This window comes from Phocoena sinus, chromosome 7 (genome assembly GCF_008692025.1).
Source record: "Phocoena sinus isolate mPhoSin1 chromosome 7, mPhoSin1.pri, whole genome shotgun sequence".
Classification (NCBI taxonomy): domain Eukaryota; kingdom Metazoa; phylum Chordata; class Mammalia; order Artiodactyla; family Phocoenidae; genus Phocoena; species Phocoena sinus.
The window spans coordinates 9,999,697-10,013,860 of record NC_045769.1 but is presented as its reverse complement, the minus strand read 5'-3'; the positions used below and the strand labels follow the sequence as shown (position 1 = coordinate 10,013,860).

Sequence of the window (14,164 nt, the reverse complement as noted above, 5' to 3'; positions counted from 1 at the left end):
AAATAATTAATGTAAAAAATAAGGATATCTTTCTACCAAAGAAAATCAACAGTATTTTAGTATTTTGCAAATCAGAGCTTGCCTGTATAATACAACACATATCATAATCAAATTTAATTTTGCAATGGAGTAACAAAATGTTCCTACATATGCTATACACACACATACACCCAAATATAATTTCTATCATCAACACTTTGAGGAAGTCAACTTGAAACTCATGCTGCAGGAGGCACAGATTCCACCACTAGGGAGAACTTGCAGAAGGGAATTGATTCATTCGTGAAGCTACTGAACTGAGTGGTAACTCTGCTGCTTCACTCCCCCAACTTATGCTGGGCCCAGTGGGAACAGAGGCCCTGGCCATCTATGAAACTATTATAATTCCTTCTCAAATAAGCAAATCAGCCCGCCCCTCCCTTCTTTACTGGGGCCAATCAAGTGAAGACATATGGAGAGCTGTTCCCAGGACGCGTATCCCAAAGCTTGGATTTTTTTTTTTTTTTCTTTTTACCAAACAGTCTCTGAGAAAATAATTGATGGTTGAACTAACATCAATATGGGGCCCGTACATATAGATGCTATAACGGTATCTGTTGAGAAGCTGGTCCAAATCTCTATCTGTTGTATATCTCACTGTAGCATGTCTGTGAGTGACTGTATCTGCCTCCCCGACTCCACCAGCAGCTCCTCTGAGAAAGGGAAAAAGTCTTTTCAATCCAGTATCACCAGAAACCAGCATACATTTTAGCACATGGTAAGCACTCAAGGCATGCTTGTGGGATGAATAAACAACTCAGAACCAGATTCTGACAGGCTCGGACAGGCTCAGCATCTAAGAAGAACACAAGGCCTCTGCTAGATGTTCTCCTGGCCCCAAACTTCCCGTGTTTATCAGTTGCCGCTGCCTCTGCCACCAGCCTGAGCTCCAGTGCCCATCATGCAGCTTCCATTCTGCTAGGACTTTCAACCACATTGCTCTTTTTATGAATTAATTTACTTCCACCATTAGAATGCATGATGTTTACTGAAACATCTAACAAGCTCTTTAATTTCTTCCTAGCTGTTAAAAAGACAAACATAAAACTTGTATTATCATGGAATTATATCATTTGACATAATTCCATGATAATATGCCAAATGAGTGGGTGGGTCACGAAGCAGAATGCATCGCTTGTTTCCTGTACTGTAAGCACATGCGTGTGCCTATATATATGTACATATAGAAAACGGAATGTAACATAGACCCCAGAGCATTAACAGCAGAGTTTTAATGAATTTTGCTTTCTTTTTCATACCTTTCTAGACCATGAAATAAATTTCTTACTATAAAAATACCATTGCTGTCAAACCAAAAACAAAACAAAACCCAACAAAACAAAAAAGTTTAGACTATTTCAATTATTTGGACAAAAAAGTATCCTTAACCTGGTAGAACCATCAGGTTCAAAGAGAAAAAGATAAATCTTGTTTTGAGCTCTACTCCATCCTCCACACCTTTGCCAACACCCAGCATAGAGGGACAATGAACAAATATCTGTTAAATAAATGGGCTATTTCCCTGTGTTGAATGCTCACTGAGGCGTCTCCATCAGCAGGCCTCAGCCTGGCCCGAGTCGCCCCACTCTTCTTTCTCATTTAAAAGGAGTCGCGGTAAGATTGTTGTTTTCCATGTCTGTGAGTCTGTTTCTGTTTTGTGAATAAGTCCATTTGTATCATTTTTTTAGATTCCAAAAATAAGTGATATCATATGATATTTGTCTTTGTCCGACTTACCTCACTTAGTATGACAGTCTTATGGTTACCAAAGGGAAAAGGGTGCGGGAGGGAACAATTAGGAGTTTGGCATTAACATATACATGGTACTATATATAAAATAGATAAACAGCAAGGACCTACTGTATAGCACAGGGAACTATATTCAATATCTTGTAATAACCTACAATGGAAAAGAATCTGAAAAAAGAATATATATGTGTGTGTGTGTGTGTATTGTGTGTGTGTGTGTGTGTGTGTGTGTGTGTGTGTATATATATATATATATATATATATATATATATGGGAATCACTTTGCTGTACCCCTGAAACTAACACAATATTGTAAAGCAGCTATACTTCAATTTAAAAAAATTTTTAACAACAAAATAAAAAAATTAAAGGTGTCTCCGGTCCACAAGAGACAGACAACTAAGAAAGACATTTTTTAGTTCTGTAAAAACATCTTTAAATGATTTTTTTCTCCAATTTTTTTAATTGTGGTAAAAGACACATATAGTGACATAAAATGTACTCTCTTAGCCACGTTCAGTTCAGTGGTGTTAAGTACATTCATGTTGCTGTGTAACCATCACCACCATCCGTCTGAAGAACTGTCTCCACCCTGCAAAACTGAAACTCTGTACCCATTAAACAATAACTCCCCCATTTTCCCCTCTCCCCAGCCTCTAGCAAACACATTTCTACTTTCTGTCTCTATGATTTCAACTACTCCAAGCACCTCATGTTAAGTGGAATCATACAGCATTTGTCTTTTTGTAACTGACTTACGTCACCTCGTAGAACGTCCTCAAGGTCCGTCCCTATTGTATCATGTGTCAGAATTTCCTTCCTGTTTAACGCTGAATGACATTCCATATGTATTTGCCACATTTGGTTTATCCCCACATCCATCGATGGACACTTGGGTTGCTTCGACATTTTAGGTACTGTAAACTATACTGCAACAAAAATGGGTACACAAATATCTATAAGACTCTCAGACAGGCAGAACACTCTATGACATGAATCACAGCAAGATCCTTTTTGACCCACCTTTTACAGAAATGGAAATAAAAACACAAATAAACAAATGGGACCTGATGAAACTTAAAAGCTTTTGCACAATAAAGGAAACCATAAACAAGATGAAAAGACAACTCTCAGAATGGGAGAAAATATTTGCAAAGGAAGCAACTGACAAAGGATTAATCTCCAAAATCTACAAGTGGCTCATGCAGCTCAATATCAAAAAACCAAACAACCCAATCCAAAAATGGGCAGAAGACCTAAATAGACATTTCTTCAAAGAAGATATAAGATTGCCAACAAACACATGAAAGGATACTCAACATCACTAATCATTAGAGAAATGCAAATCAAAACTACAATGAGGTACCACCTCACACCAGTCAGAATGGCCATCATCAAAAAATCTACAAACAATAAATGCTGGAGAGGGTGTGGAGAAAAGAGAACCCTCTTGCACTGTTGGTGGGAATGTAAATTGATACAGCCACTATGGAGAACAGTATGGAGGTTCCTTAAAAAACTACAAATAGAACTACCATATGACCCAGCAATCCCACTACTGGGCATATACCCTGAGAAAACTGTAATTCAAAAAGAGTCCTGTACCAAAATGGTCATTGCAGCTCTATTTACAATAGCCCGGAGATGGAAACAACCTAAGTGTCCATCACTGGATGAATGGATAAAGAAGATGTGGCACATATATACAATGGAATATCACTCAACCATAAAAAGAAACAAAATTGAGTTATTTGTAGTGAGGTGGATGGACCTAGAGTCTGTCATACAGAGTGAGGTAAGTCAGAAAGAGAAAAACAAATACCGTATGCTAACACATATATATGGAACCTAAAAAAAAAAACAGGTTCTGGAGAACCTAGGGGCAGGATGGGAATAAAAAAAAAAACAGGTTCTGGAGAACCTAGGGGCAGGATGGGAATAAAAACGCAGACTTACTAGAGAACGGACTTGAGGATATGGGGAGGGCGAAGGGTAAGCTGGAACAAAGTGAGAGAGTAGCATGGACATATATACACTACCAAATGTAAAATAGATAGCTAGTGGGAAGCAGCCGCATAGCACAGGGTGATCCGCTCAGGGCTTTTTGATGACCTAGAGGGGTGGGATAGGGAGGGTGGGAGGGAGACACAAGAGGGAGGAGATATGGGGATATATGTATACGTATAGCTGATTCACTTTGTTATACAGCAGAAACTAACACACCACTGTAAAGCAATTATACTCCAGTAAAGAAGTTAAGAAAAAAAAAAAAAAGACTCCCCTTTCATTCTTTTGGGTATGAACCCAGAAGTGGAATTGCTGGATAATATGGTAATCCTATTTTTAATTTTTTTTTTTTTTTTTTTGTGGTACGCGGGCCTCTCACTGTTGTGGCCTCTTCCGTCGTGGAGCACAGGCTCCGGATGCGCAGGCTCAGCGGCCATGGCTCACGGGCCCAGGTGCTCCATGGCATGTGGAATCTTCCCGGACCAGGGCATGAACCCGAGTCCCCTGCACCAACAGGCAGACTCTCAACCACTGGGCCACCAGGGAAGCCCCTCCCCTTTTCTTTCTGATAGTAGCCAGCCTAACGGGTGTTAGGTGGTAGGTATCTCAGAGTCTTGATTTGCATTTCCCTGAAGATAAACCATATTCATGTTTGCTTCAATAGCATTTTTTTCCTGACTCTGAAGATGAAAGATCTTTCCTGTCTTAACCAGCCAAAGCCATATTAGTACAGCTCCCACAGTATTTTCAGGCCTGTGCTTCCTCTCTGCCACCTGCTATTACATGAAGAGACATCGAAGGGAAGCTGGTAGTTAAATTATTTGTAACTTCACCCACAGAGAGCACCCTGACAACTCCAAGGAACAACTGTCAAATATTTCTTAAAGAGAAAAGTGCACCTAATCCCTAAAGAAAAACTACCTATTAATTTGACTGTCTGGAAGCACAGAAAACATGTCTGAAGAATATGAGGTTCTTATCACTACTCTGCAAAAAGTCCTTCTTACCAAGAGGTTTTAGAAAACTGATGAAGCTATGAATCCAGGGTAGGCATCAATTTGGCTTTTATTTGCTTCTCTCTTTGAACCTCAAAGTGGAATTTTTCTTAGAATTCGAGTCAATTACTTTGATAACATGATTATTTCATCTATACCAACACCATGTCTGCTCTGAGTTATTAATGCCTTCTTACCACTTTATCCCCATGAAAATGAATGAGGTGTTTGCCATGAGCGCAAAACTTCCAGGGGTATTGGGATGGGATGACTGATTGTCTGAAAGGGTTTTCAGGTTGCCTCTTCTACTAAAAGAACATAAGGTGTCTGCACAATCCACCTCAGGTAAGGTATAAGTAATGTACTTCTGCATCTATAACACCAGCTTAATCTTTCTGTAAATGTCACCTGGCCATTAACTATTACGTTTTAACTGCTACTGGCAAAGTACCTAAAATCGTACTCCCAAAGTAGTCCACTTTTTAGTTTGAAAGTAAAAGTGGTTTATTTGAATAGTTTTCCCATTAGAATATGATTTCATCACACTGCCTATGAATTCAATCCATTTACCTCCCAAGCTCAAAATGTAACAAGTGTATGGTTACAATTAATGTCCTTCATTTCAGTTACAAGAACAATGGCTCATAAACTCATTTTGGATTTCAGACCCCTTTGAAAATCTAAATAAAACTTTGGATCCTGTCCCCAGAAAAGTGACAGAATTCAAAACTAGAAAACAGTTTCAGAGGTTTGTTGATCATCCCTCTATAAACGCCATGTAAAGAGCCTATTCTACATCAGCATCCTTTGGGATGCCGGTTACAGCAGAAGACTTCTGAGTAGGAGAAAGGCATCTCCACTTTTTTTTTTTTTTTTTTTTGGCGGTACGCGGGCCTCTCACTGTTGTGGCCTCTCCCGTTGTGGAGCACAGGCTCCGGATGTGCAGACTCAGCGGCCATGGCTCACGGGCCCAGCCGCTCCGCGGCATGTGGGATCTTCCCGGACCAGGGCACGAACCCACGTCCCCTCCATCGGCAGGCGGACTCTCAACCACTGCGCCACCAGGGAAGCCCCATCTCCACTTTTAACAAAAGCTCCTGTTGATTCTAATGAACACCAATACTTGAGAGCCAGTGTCTTAGAGGATGACAGACCTTGAGGTTGATAGGACCAGGTGAAAAATTCCTGATAAAGAATGTAGGGCCACAAGGTAATGGGATGGGTTGGTAGCTCTCTGCAGAATCAGTTTTATTATAATCACACCTGTGGAAGGGATGGGGGAAGGAAATCCCAAATCTAAGATATATGAATATAGTAGAAGTAAATCATATACGTACATCTGCTTTCTATACCAGACATACTGTGCTATACCACTATAATTTAGCATTTCTAGTGAAGGGTTCTTCCCTTGAAGTGCTTAACCTGCTAACATTCAATGGATGCAAATGTGAGCAGTGGAATATGAAGAAGCCTGCACACAGGTGAACCCTGCTCGCAATCCACACATGGATGGATGCACCCAGCTGCCTGAGCATCCAGCCCAAGCCTCATACATCTTCTCATCCCCAAGCATGGAAAATAATGCCTGTTCACCGTGGATGCTCAACACATACCCTTTGGATTTGTTTAATATGTCTCTGCTAACAGCTCCATTCCAAATCCAACCATGTGCCTCATGATAACAGACTGTATTGAGGTCCATTACAGTAATAAAATGGAATTTAATAAAGCTGAAAATTTGACAAATCATACATGTTCTTCTCTTAATTCTAGAAGAGCCCTGATCGACACACACTTGCCCATACTCGGTCCCTTCTAAGATGATGAACTTTACAACGGTCAGAAGACGTCAAGGCTATGTATCTGTTGCTGATTGCCAAGGCTGCCAGTTAGGGGTGGAGTATAATTTACATAGAGTGTAAATTACTAGAGAGGAATGAGAGCAACTTACAAGTGAGTACTTAGGAAGATCAGTTTCTTAACTTCAGAACCATGTTTACTATACAAATATAATAACGATGACGATGAGAAACGGCACATGTTCATCCACTCCAGTATGATTAGACATGCACTAAGTTAATGATTTGGTATAAGGAAAAATGACCTTTGGGGAAATCACGGACCGCTTAAAGAATCAGATAAACTAGACTCGTGCCAACGAGCACAAGATTTACACAAAGTTTTCACTTTGTGTCAAGGAGCTCTCTGATCCCTGGAAGCCCATCAGTGCCTACAAGTTTGTTTCAACAGCATTTGGTAAGTTTGTCCATGACAGTCATGACAGCAGTACAGAGGGGAAAGAGGGACACGAGGAGAGAGGTTACATGGATTTTGATCCTGTGACACAATACGACAGAAATAACATGAATCTGGACTCAAATAATCCTGCCTTGAGACTTGACTCCATGGCTTTATAACCACAGAAAAACCAGGACTGCTGTAAGGATGAAGCAAGTTAAGCTGATGGGTACTCTCTGGCTAGTAAATGCAGATGTCACTTTCATTAAACAAATATTATACGTTTTTTATTATATAGGATCCTAGATGTCAGTATCTTTTAGGTCACACTTATGGTATGAAACTCCCCAGACTGCAATCAGAAGTTTATAAAGTTACCTTATTTAAGTTATTAAGACCCTCTGAACACAAGTCAAGAGAAATTTGACTGTACCAGTTCTATCCCAAAGCAAAAAGAAGAAATGTATCTTCTTTACATAAATAGAATAACAGTTGTATAAATTTCTTAAGAGAAAGCCAACATCATCATTCATAAAAAGGTGGATGTTTAAAAAGTGACTAACATACACATCATTCAATTACATCATAAACATTTACACCGCAAGCCAGCCACTGACACACACACCCATCACACATACATACCATACACATACACGCACACACATATTTTTATGTCAGTCTATATGTGTGTGTATGAATCATCATATAATCTTCATTTGCTTTTCATGTCCTAAACTCTGCCTGGCAATAACTGACTTTCATCTACCAATTAAAATCTACTGCAAATTCATGTCTTCCACAGACTGACATGCTTTTCAAATAAGAACATGCAATCTGGTGACAGGGGGATGGAGAGATTTTACTCAATTAGAGTTTTAATTAAATCACTATTTTCTCACAGTGTTTTACCAGAAACAAATTACTTTCAATCCTGAAAAGATATTCTTTGTTCGTGCTATATCAAGAAAATTTAGTTACAAGATCGGTAATAGCGAGCCCAGGATTTTGTAAGGTAAATGCCACCATTTCAAATCCCAAAGTCAATTCACAGTAGCGATTTAAGAGAAGCAAAAGGCCTGGCAAGAGTATTTATTTCCTCCAAGAACCCTCTGCAAGCAAACTGTCCATTCAGCAATTCTGCAGGCTACTGTTTCACCGTGCGACAGGCCCACTTATTCATAAACAAATCATTAACATTCTTGACATAAATCCATAGTGGACCATTAATCCCAGCTATGACAATGTTTTAGAACATTTGCTCTGCCCATCATGAAAGGGAGTGTTGTTTCCCAGAACCCATCCCTGACAAATAAGAGACAAATTATGCCCCATGAGAAAACTTGGAGAATGAACGGCTTACACACCAATTACTGTCTCATTATCAGGCTGATGCCGAAATAGATCCTGTGTGCTTTGGGTGAAATGTAGATTTTTCTTACTCAGACCAAAAATACAAGTATATACAAAACTATTTGCCAAAGTTAATTCCACTGCTCTGATTCTTCTGCAAGCCACACTCTGGGGATGTTCCTCATAAAAACAAATTAAAAATTATTGCCTAAAGAAATAAATATTGCTAATAAGTGATTGTGGTTGCTTGCATAACTACCAAAAAATACCAAGATCCTAACAGCTGTAATAAGAGATGATTAATAGGGCCTTTTAGCATCTCAATGTTCATTATATTCTGCCTAAGAGTCATCAGGAAAGGGATATAAGTAACAGAGAAACAATAATCATGGCCAAAAAACCTCATTTCAGTTAAATAGATCCTGTGTCCTGACAAGTCTCTTAAATTCAGTTTATAGATTCTCCCAGCAGAACTTCAACAATAAACCTCTTCACAATCAAAAGGCATTGGTTATGCACTCATACATAAGAAGTACTCTGCTGTACGTTTTTTTTTTTTATGTTCCAAGGTAAATGGATCCAATTCTAGCTCTTCAACCCTGACATTATAAGTTAAATAAATATGCTTACAACTCGACAAAAGCAATCAAATCAAATTTTTTATTTTCTATATCAGTACCCTTAGTATGACCTACAAACCATCTCCTGGGCTTAACTCCAGGCTTCTGCTCTGTCAACCATCACTTCTCACATTTGCACTGGCAGGGACAAGATGACGAGCCTGTTTATTTCTCCATAAGATATCAGTATTTCTCAAACTTTATGTGCATAGGCATCACTGGGGATTTCGTTATGATGCAGATGGTGGGTCAACACGTGTGGGGTGGCACCTGACAATAGTCTGCTTCTCTAGCAAGCTCCCAGGTGACACTGATACCGCATCCTTGGCCCATCCTTTGAGAAGCAAGGTAGGAGATGACCACATTTTGATAATGGCTTGGGAGATCAATAGCTTGGTTCTCCTTGGGCATGAAATAGAAACTCTTCTATTTAATTTTGTTTTTCCTATTACTAATGTAGTTATTAACTTTAATAAATAAAAAATTTTAAACCATGTTTTATATGATTCAACCTAAGATTTAAAGGGCACAAATCTAGAGAAATACTTGTATGGCATTGTTATAGGGTCACCCTACTGATGACCCGGATTTGAATTTTTTTTTGCGGTACACGGGCCTCTCACTGTTGTGGCCTCTCCCATTGCGGAGCACAGGCTCCAGATGCGCAGGCTCAGCGGCCATGGCTCACGGCCCCAGTCTCTCTGTGGCATGTGGGATCTTCCCGGACCGGGGCACGAACCCGTGTCCCCTGCATCGGCAGGTGGACTCTCAACCACTGCGCCACCAGGGAAGCCCTGGATTTGAATTTTATTCTACTCTTCCATTAAACAAAACCATGGGGCCATAAACGTGGCACTGAACTTCTCCTGGCCTCAGAGTGGAAAATGTGAATGGAAAACACTCACCTCGCGGTGTTAGCATAGGATGAAATAAAAACATATGAATACTGTTTTAGCATAGGAGATGCTCAACAATGAGCTTCTTTTTCTGCTGTCTTTGATTATTATCAAACCTTACCAAACATATCGAACACTTTAACCCTGGCTCCAGTAGATGAACTCAGTCTGCAGTAAAAGATGCAGTTGGATTTGGACCTGGATCTGCTATTTATGAGCTATTCATCCTTAGGCAAATCACTTCACCCAGTGGTTCTCAGGTGTGGACTGTCAGACCCACACCCAGCCGGCTGTATAACAATCACTTGATAAAAATTCAGAGTCCTCTGCCTGCCAGCTAGGCAGAGCTGTTTTCATACAAGTCTGAGATAAAGCCTTGGAGTCTGCATTATTAAATACTTCTATAGTGATTCCGATCTACAGCAAGGACTGGAAAACACTGTCTTCATATTTAGAGCCTCGGATACCTTGATTATGATGCCTTACCCCCTATCGCCGGGTTTTTAAAACAGGGCTTACTTAGTAAACAAACAGCAAGCTGCTACAGCGTTTAAGACTGAGCTGTCATTACTACCCTCATCTATAGGCTCAGAGGATTACCTCACAGTAACTCCCCTTGGCTCTGAGTATCGCGTGCCTGAACGCACCCCTCACTTCACAGCTCCGGCCATACCTGGATCAAAAGCAGCTGCAAGCTTCAGTTCCCGGTGTTCTTCTTTTTTAATCACCACCACAATCTGGCTCCTGATGGAGATGGCTTCGTTGTGTCTTTCTGCCTGTGAGCTCAGTGAGTGAGGCCTGCCAGGTGACCTCCGGACTCTGGCTTTCTCTACCATGACTTTGCAAAGTAGAAAGACAAGCACCCCATCACTACCCAATCAGTTGCATCTCTAGAGCAAGGGCTTCGTAAATCCCCATGAAAAGCCTTTTCAGTCCGAAGGGAAGGATTTTCTCTCAGCTCACTGCTATGTCTCAGCTCTTTTACCACTTCCCTTCTGGACATACATTGGTCCTGGTAAGAATTATCACAAAAAGAAACATATATTTCTCCACTTCTAGTTTTACAGGATTAAGATCCCATTTCCAATTACAAATCTTAGATAGAATGAGGCTTTTATATAAATAAAATATATAAAACATATTTATGCAGAATGCAGCTAGGTTTTTATGCAGAGACCCAGAAGAGTTTTTTTGTTTTTCTTTTTTTTTTTTCCAAAATCATAGAATGCATTCCCTTCACTGTTCCCTTCATTTCTCTTCCTCCCCCTTCTCCCTCCCTTTCTTCCTTCCTCTCAACAGTAATTGCGGGGCTTCTCTGGTGGCGCAGTGGTTGAGAGTCTGCCTGCCGATGCAGGGGACACGGGTTCGTGCCCCGGTCCGGGAAGATCCCACATGCCATGGAGCGGCTGGGCCCGTGAGCCATGGCTGCTGAGCCTGCGCGTCCGGAGCCTGTGCTCCGCGACGGGAGAGGCCACAACAGTGAAAGGCCCGCGTACCGCAAAAAAAAAAAAAAAAAAAACCCAGTAATTGCAATTCTATAAACTCACTGAAACCATTCCTAACCAAACAGAATATTATTTCTTAGACCTATCTACGTTATAGGTGAGTGTCTCCTATAATCCATCTGGTATAATGAGATAGAGAAAGAGAGAAAAATAGAGAAATATGGATAGATGATAGATAGATTGATAGATAGATAAATAAATAGATGATAGAAGAGAGAAAGAGAGACAGAGACAGAGACTGGGACTGTGTATCAGTGTTCTGGTTTCCAATCTTGGAGTCATGAAGGAATTAGAGAAGCAGGTCTGGTATAAGATGATAAGGGCAACCGATGCTTGGCTTTCTTGAGAGACAACAGGGAATGCTATGGCAAACAAAAGAGTGCATGCCCACTCAAAAGGCAGAGCCCCCCACTGAACTCTAAACAAAAATGAAGCAAGAATAGAAGTAAACACTGCCAGAGAGTCACATTTTTCAAGAGAAGCCAAGAGGCCAGATATTTATATAAAATCTCCTGATCTTTTGGTGTTTGCTACAATTTAAAACTTCTACAAGCACTGTGTTGGCCAAAGGAAATACATCAGCAAGGCCAAGGTGGCTCACTGGCCAACCACTTGCACACCTTCGCCTAGAAGAGTCTCTGTGGCAGGGATGCTGGCTGGTCACCAGAATCTGTTTCCCCTCCTTCCTGGGTACTTGGTTGAACCATGTCTCTTCACATTCCTTGGAATTAGGAATGAACTGATGGTTGAGTTCTAGCCAATAGAATATGAGCAGAAAGGACACGTGCCTTCTTATCAGTAAAAAAGACTACAAAGAAGCAGCTGTGCCTCCTCGTGCTGTCTTTCCACTTCCACAAACAACGACAAGCCCTAAGGGCAGTGAAACCAAAGGAAATAAATGACCTTTTAAAAAACGGTTAAAATATGGAAAGACATTGGGAAGATGGGCATTCTAGATGAAAAGGAAGAGTTTGTCAAAAAAAACTTAAGAGTGGGAAAGAGAGAAGGCTTCAAGGCTCTTTTTCCAATACGTCTTGCTGCATAGGTAAAAATAAAATTCAAAGAATGTAGCTTTTTGTCTTATAATTTTGTTTATTTGCATGCAGATTATTTGTTGGGAAAGTGAAAAAAAAGGCTGAATGCCATATGCCAATATGGCACCAGAAGCCAGCAGTGAACCACGGCTGCTCCGGAAATAAGATCCATCCCTACAGACAGGCTTTATATGTGCCAGGCAGTCCCCTACAGGCAAGGCATCTAAAAGCTTGGTGAAATCAGTTAAAGAGGGTTAATAACCTTTTCCATTTACTTCCAGCCAATAAGATTTCATTAAGTATATTTTAATTAAAATTTAATCACGCTTTTTGTGCCTACAGACAGCCTCTGCTGAAAATTTCATTAACTAGTATTTTCTAAAACTCCTTTCCAAATCTGCCTAATAATGAGGAAATATTTATTGTGGTGATGTTGTATTCTCTCCTCAAACGTGGGGGAAGGAGTTGAGGTGGGGGGCAGTGACATGATTATGTAAAAGAGATCATACCACAAAAATGTGTGAACAAATATGGGAGGCTGGTTTGGGGGGAAAACATTGATCCATAAATCAGAGGCTTAAGCAAAGAAGCATTTGCTAGATTCAAAATTAGAGTAACACTTTGTAAGCACTGAGAAATGAGGTTTCTGCATAATCTGATGTCTGTATTCTTTCCGTCCTTCACTCGTTTATTCATTCAGTATATTCGTGGACAAGAACTGCTCTGGAAACAGTAATCTAAATGGCAAGCTGAGGCTTCCAAGTGCCAAACCTTCGGATGACTGTGATGAACAAAACATCTTTATTTGCACACTTGTCATTTTCTTAAAGTGTGTAAGTAAAATATAGTTGTTTGTTGATCACGTTTACTTCCGGTATGGGCATAAATTATACTACTCAGCTTAAGCAGAGAAATGCTCTCATGGGTCACTGAGAAAGGTATGCTTCTCTGTTCCGAAGCCACATGGTACCACATTACAGTTTCCATTTACTTGTCAGGCTATCACCTCCACAGAGGACGAAGCATGGGCTTTGTGGTATGAGGCCCACGGGGCTTTCTCAAATGCTTCTGGCCAGACCCTGGTAGTGTTCGGGAGGGATGAGGTGATCAGAAAAGTAACTTTTTAAGAAAGACAGCGTCACAATGCAGCTTTACACATACCTTCCAACAGCATCATAATGAAATGTTTGACGCTACTACCACATTTTGGTTAAACAGAATTTTAAGAAAATTATACATTCTAATAAATGAATACCTTCGCCAACTTGAGGTTGAATACAATTCTGAAAATAACTTAAGATTCCTCTAATGTACATGAAACTTAGTGGGTTTCAAGGTCACTCTTTGGAAATCAATTTTAATTTCATAGTTTCTCAAATATAGAAGGTGTCCTACTAGCCTAGTGTGTAACAATCCCAGATCCTCTAAGTCTGTGTTTTAAAGCCAGGCCTTTATCGTGGCCTCTTTTTCTTAGAATTTGCCTTTTACAGGGGAAAAAAAATAGAAAACAAAGAGAAAATACCTGGTTAAGGGTTCTACCTATTTAGTTTCTTTTTTCCTATACTAATGTGCTTCCTAAGTTAAATATAAAATAGATTTGTCCTCAATGCCCTTGAATCAGGTGTCCAAAAGTTTCTTCTGGAGAAATTTATAATTCCCTTTCAAAGGACAACTTTTTGAAGTTCACCTAGAGATTAAGCAGTAAGCCATCACAGAGAGATGTTTTATAGC

The 14,164-nt window shown here is 40.2% G+C and overlaps 1 protein-coding gene across 4 annotated transcripts in view; it reads right to left on the bottom strand.

The window, feature by feature from the left end:
• Nucleotides 1-14,164, bottom strand: part of PID1 (phosphotyrosine interaction domain containing 1) — a 266,673-nt gene that overhangs the window by 191,459 nt on the left and 61,050 nt on the right. Inside the window, exon 2 of one of the 4 annotated variants that reach the window (XM_032638062.1) lies at nucleotides 2,548-2,717. The exons of the other annotated variants lie outside the window; for them this stretch is intronic. Within the exon in view, the coding sequence (XP_032493953.1) occupies nucleotides 2,548-2,697 (150 nt within the window). The 5' untranslated portion in view covers nucleotides 2,698-2,717. The remainder of the gene's footprint in view (nucleotides 1-2,547; nucleotides 2,718-14,164) is intronic. 4 annotated transcript variants of the gene reach the window in all.